We start from the raw sequence: 3,606 nt of genomic DNA, 5'->3' as shown, positions 1-3,606 counted from the left end.
TTTTTCCGTCGTTGATCGTCATATTTCGAAGCAATGAAAGATATTCTCTGTGTGCATGTGTGTATAATGAATGTCATTCTCATGTTTAGAGTTTGTTATGACGATGCAAAGTGAAACAGAAACGTGAGTGAAAAATATTCTGTCTGTTTAGAAATGTGGTACTTGACGTCACAGAGCAACTCGCAAGTGAAATCATCGTGCATCTGGCATGTATGCCAAACGTGATGTATATAAAACTAGGGCTCTCTGAAGCGTCCACAATAACTGACTTGCGATTCTAGGCTGCGTTTGCCTGCAGCAAGCACAACTTTACTTCTTCTGTACCCCTTCAGTTCCTGCAATATCCAAATGTGAGTATCATCTTCAATTTAATAATAGAAAAATTCCTTTTCTGGTGCTCTTTGGCACAAACACACAGATATGGTTTCTTTATTCTTATTATTGTTATTATTTCTGTCTTGTCTTGTTTATGCTTCTTCTATTTTAATGTCCAGGGCAATTTTCTATGAAATAGAAGTGTGTTTGGATTGGAAAGAAATCATGAATGTAATTATTAAAAGCAGTGAGTGATTATTCAGTAACTATAATTAAAATTGTCAAGTGATGAGATAGAGTAGGGTTGCCATGTTCTTCTTCTGTTCTAAACTTTGAACAATATTTACGAATTAGCAATAATTGCCGTTTTCTGTTTTATATTTTTATTTCTGTTGTATAATTTTTCTAGTTTATAGTTCAATATTTAGCAATGTTTAATGCAGTGGTGTTGATATTCATTAGCATGAGAATGAATGACAAATACTGGATACCTTCTCATTACAGACCCAGAAGCATGATCTGGCTCAAATCCGCAATTCTCCTCCTGGGCATAGGAGGTGCCCACCTCCAGTGCTTCACGCCTGATGCCAACGTTCCTCCGTTGGACAAAAACGCAGATCTCTCTGGCGTTGCAGACTTTGGATTCACCCTCTACAAACAACTGACACTGGAGAAGCCTTCAGAGAACTTCTTCTTCCCCCCCTACAGCATCTGGGCAGCCCTGGTCATGGTGTACTTTGGGGCAGCAGGCAATACCCAGGCACAGCTGGAGGAGGGACTGCGCTTGAAAGACAAGCCTTCTGCACACCGACTGTCAAAAGGGCTGGAGATTTTGTGAGTACAACAATAAAATAAATTTAAGATAAACAGCTATGAAATGTGATAAAGTTTTAGTTCTATCTATCTATCTTTCTTTCTGTATATGCATTGTCTCTAGTATTGTATTCCTTTTCAGATACAAACAACAGAACAACGCCAACATAAGTCTTGATGTGGCCAACAGAGCTTACTTCAACGAATCTTTCACTTTGCTGCCTTGTGTCCAGACCGTGTTCCCAGATGAGCTACGTGTCCTTAATTTCTATGATGTGAGTATGAAATTGCTGTTTTAGTGTGCATCTGGTAGTTATTAGACTTCATGATCACTCTGTAGCTGTGAAGGGTCTACAAAAACCAGTAGCTTAAAACTACTGGGCCAACTAGTGTTGACAATGTATATCAATTTTATATGTATGTGGCCAGTATTGATTCTTGGGGATTACACCCTACAGTTTGCATGTAGAAATGTTTGATATGAGGGAGAAGGGATCAGAATAAGTCCCAAAGCAAGTCAAAAGTGTCAAAAAGTGAGGCTGATATGAATACATGACATTAGCAATTACAAGAGACTACTTATAAATCTGTTGGTGTGAGTAACAGTGTGTCAAACTGAGGTCCAGGAAGCCAGTGTAAAAGTCTACCCAACCTTCCTTAGGCTAAGAATGCAGCCGGAGCCATGAACGCCTTCGTCAAAGAGACGACGCGAGGCCTCATCAGCAACATTGTGACTGAAGATATGGTCCGCAGAGGCCAACATGGTCCTCATCAATGCTGTCTACTTCAAGGGCTTCTGGAAACAAGAGTTCAAAAAGTCAAACACCAATAAGAAGGACTTCTTTGTTGCTCCAAGCAATAAAATTTCAATTGACATGATGAGCCAGGTTTCAGATTTCAAGTACGGTAAGTCTTGAGTATATTGTTTTCATTGCTAATATGGTCTAGTTCTTTAACAAGACTACTGAGTCACTGTGCAATGAAGGATTTGTTTGTAAATGGCATGAAATGTAAAACACACAAAAGACACTAACCTTTATTGGCTTTAACCCTCTGGGTGAAGGCCTATGGAATAGTCTACCAGGCCTGATGGAAAGGAGAGGGTTGATAGTCCTTCAACTTGAAGGAAAAAAGCATATAAGAGTTAAGGAAAACTCAAGTAGGGGCTGCTTAAGAGGAATGAATGCAATGGCCTATGATGGCATAGGGAATTCTTATTCCTAATCAATCACCCAACCAGCTGACTGTATAGACAAAACTCATTAACTCTGCAAACAACACAGGCCTTGATTTTATTCAGTTGTATCTTTTATCAAGGCATGTTTATTTTTTAAAACATTTTTAATTCTCTTATTATCTGGTGACAATAGCAAAAGCCAAATTCATCATTAAATGAAATAGTAAATGTAAAAATAACTTGACTTAAACAGGGGAATCAAGACAACTTGGCGCACGCGTGCTAGAGCTGCCCTACGCTGGGAGCAACCTTGCCATGATCCTCCTTCTGCCTAGTTCGAACGGGAATGGAGGAAGTTCTCTCGCCAACGTGGTCAAGGAACTCAGCAGCGCTGCTCTCAGAGAAGCCATCAGCCCCGGGAAGCTGCAGAGTCGCCGTGTGGATTTGCTCCTTCCCAAGTTTAAATTCCGTGCAGGGTTGGCTGATGACTTGGTGAAAGTGAGTATGAATTGGTTACAACGTTGTTGCTCTGGTCAGTCCTTATTTAATGGCTCTGCTTTTTGGATTTTCAGTAAGTAAAGTTGACCTACATTGGGTCTGGTTAATCCTTGGATGCAAACCACAGGACCAGTGCTCAGCAAGGTTAAGTAAAAGTTGGCTCAGGTCATAACTAGAGTAGTTGGTCAGTAATTTAACATCAATAGATTATGTGATGAAACCTCTTGTTTCTTGTATCTTGATCAATGAGACTGATAGAAGGGGGTGATATGGCCTATTTTTCTAATAAAGAATATCAAACTTCTTCCCAAGACATAAAAAGTAATATTAATAATATTATTTATCCTTCTCCCTAAGACACTGAAAACGATGGGCATTGTGGACATCTTTGATGGGAATTCTGGCTGACCTGAGCCAGTTCAGCTCTAAAGATAAGCTGGCCGTGTCAGATATCATCCACAAAGCTTACGTAGACGTCAACGAAGAAGGAACAGAGGCTGCAGCTGCCACAGCTGTCATCGGTTTCTCCGCCCCATCTTTTGGGGCTCCTCCGCAAATTGTCCAATTCCACTGCGACAGGCCTTTCGTCTTCGTGATCTATGACAGGCTGACGAACAATGTCCTCTTCATTGGGGACATCAAAAATCCTGCAAATTTCCAGAGTTAGTCCTAATTTGTTGTGAGATTCTGTGACTGGAAAGCCTTCCAGTGACCCACACCAACTGAGCCTGTATAATGTAGTTCTATATCCTCAGTGTCCTCCACATTACTCTTAAGACTTTTTCATGACAACATTTTCATGA

At 40.4% G+C, this 3,606-nt stretch overlaps 1 protein-coding gene across 1 annotated transcript; it reads left to right on the top strand.

The window, feature by feature from the left end:
- Nucleotides 1-219: 219 nt before the first annotated feature.
- On the top strand, nt 220-3,329 carry LOC136829992 (leukocyte elastase inhibitor-like). Its single transcript, XM_067089167.1, is given in 7 exon segments — nt 220-350; nt 820-1,149; nt 1,271-1,403; nt 1,790-1,876; nt 1,878-2,034; nt 2,559-2,803; nt 3,161-3,329. Coding segments are annotated over 6 exon segments (993 nt in total). The 5' UTR covers nt 220-350; nt 820-829; the 3' UTR covers nt 3,212-3,329.
- Nucleotides 3,330-3,606: the final 277 nt, after the last annotated feature.

Source organism: Macrobrachium rosenbergii, chromosome 45 (genome assembly GCF_040412425.1).
Source record: "Macrobrachium rosenbergii isolate ZJJX-2024 chromosome 45, ASM4041242v1, whole genome shotgun sequence".
Lineage (NCBI taxonomy): Eukaryota > Metazoa > Arthropoda > Malacostraca > Decapoda > Palaemonidae > Macrobrachium > Macrobrachium rosenbergii.
This window is presented reverse-complemented; position numbering and strand designations above follow the sequence as displayed.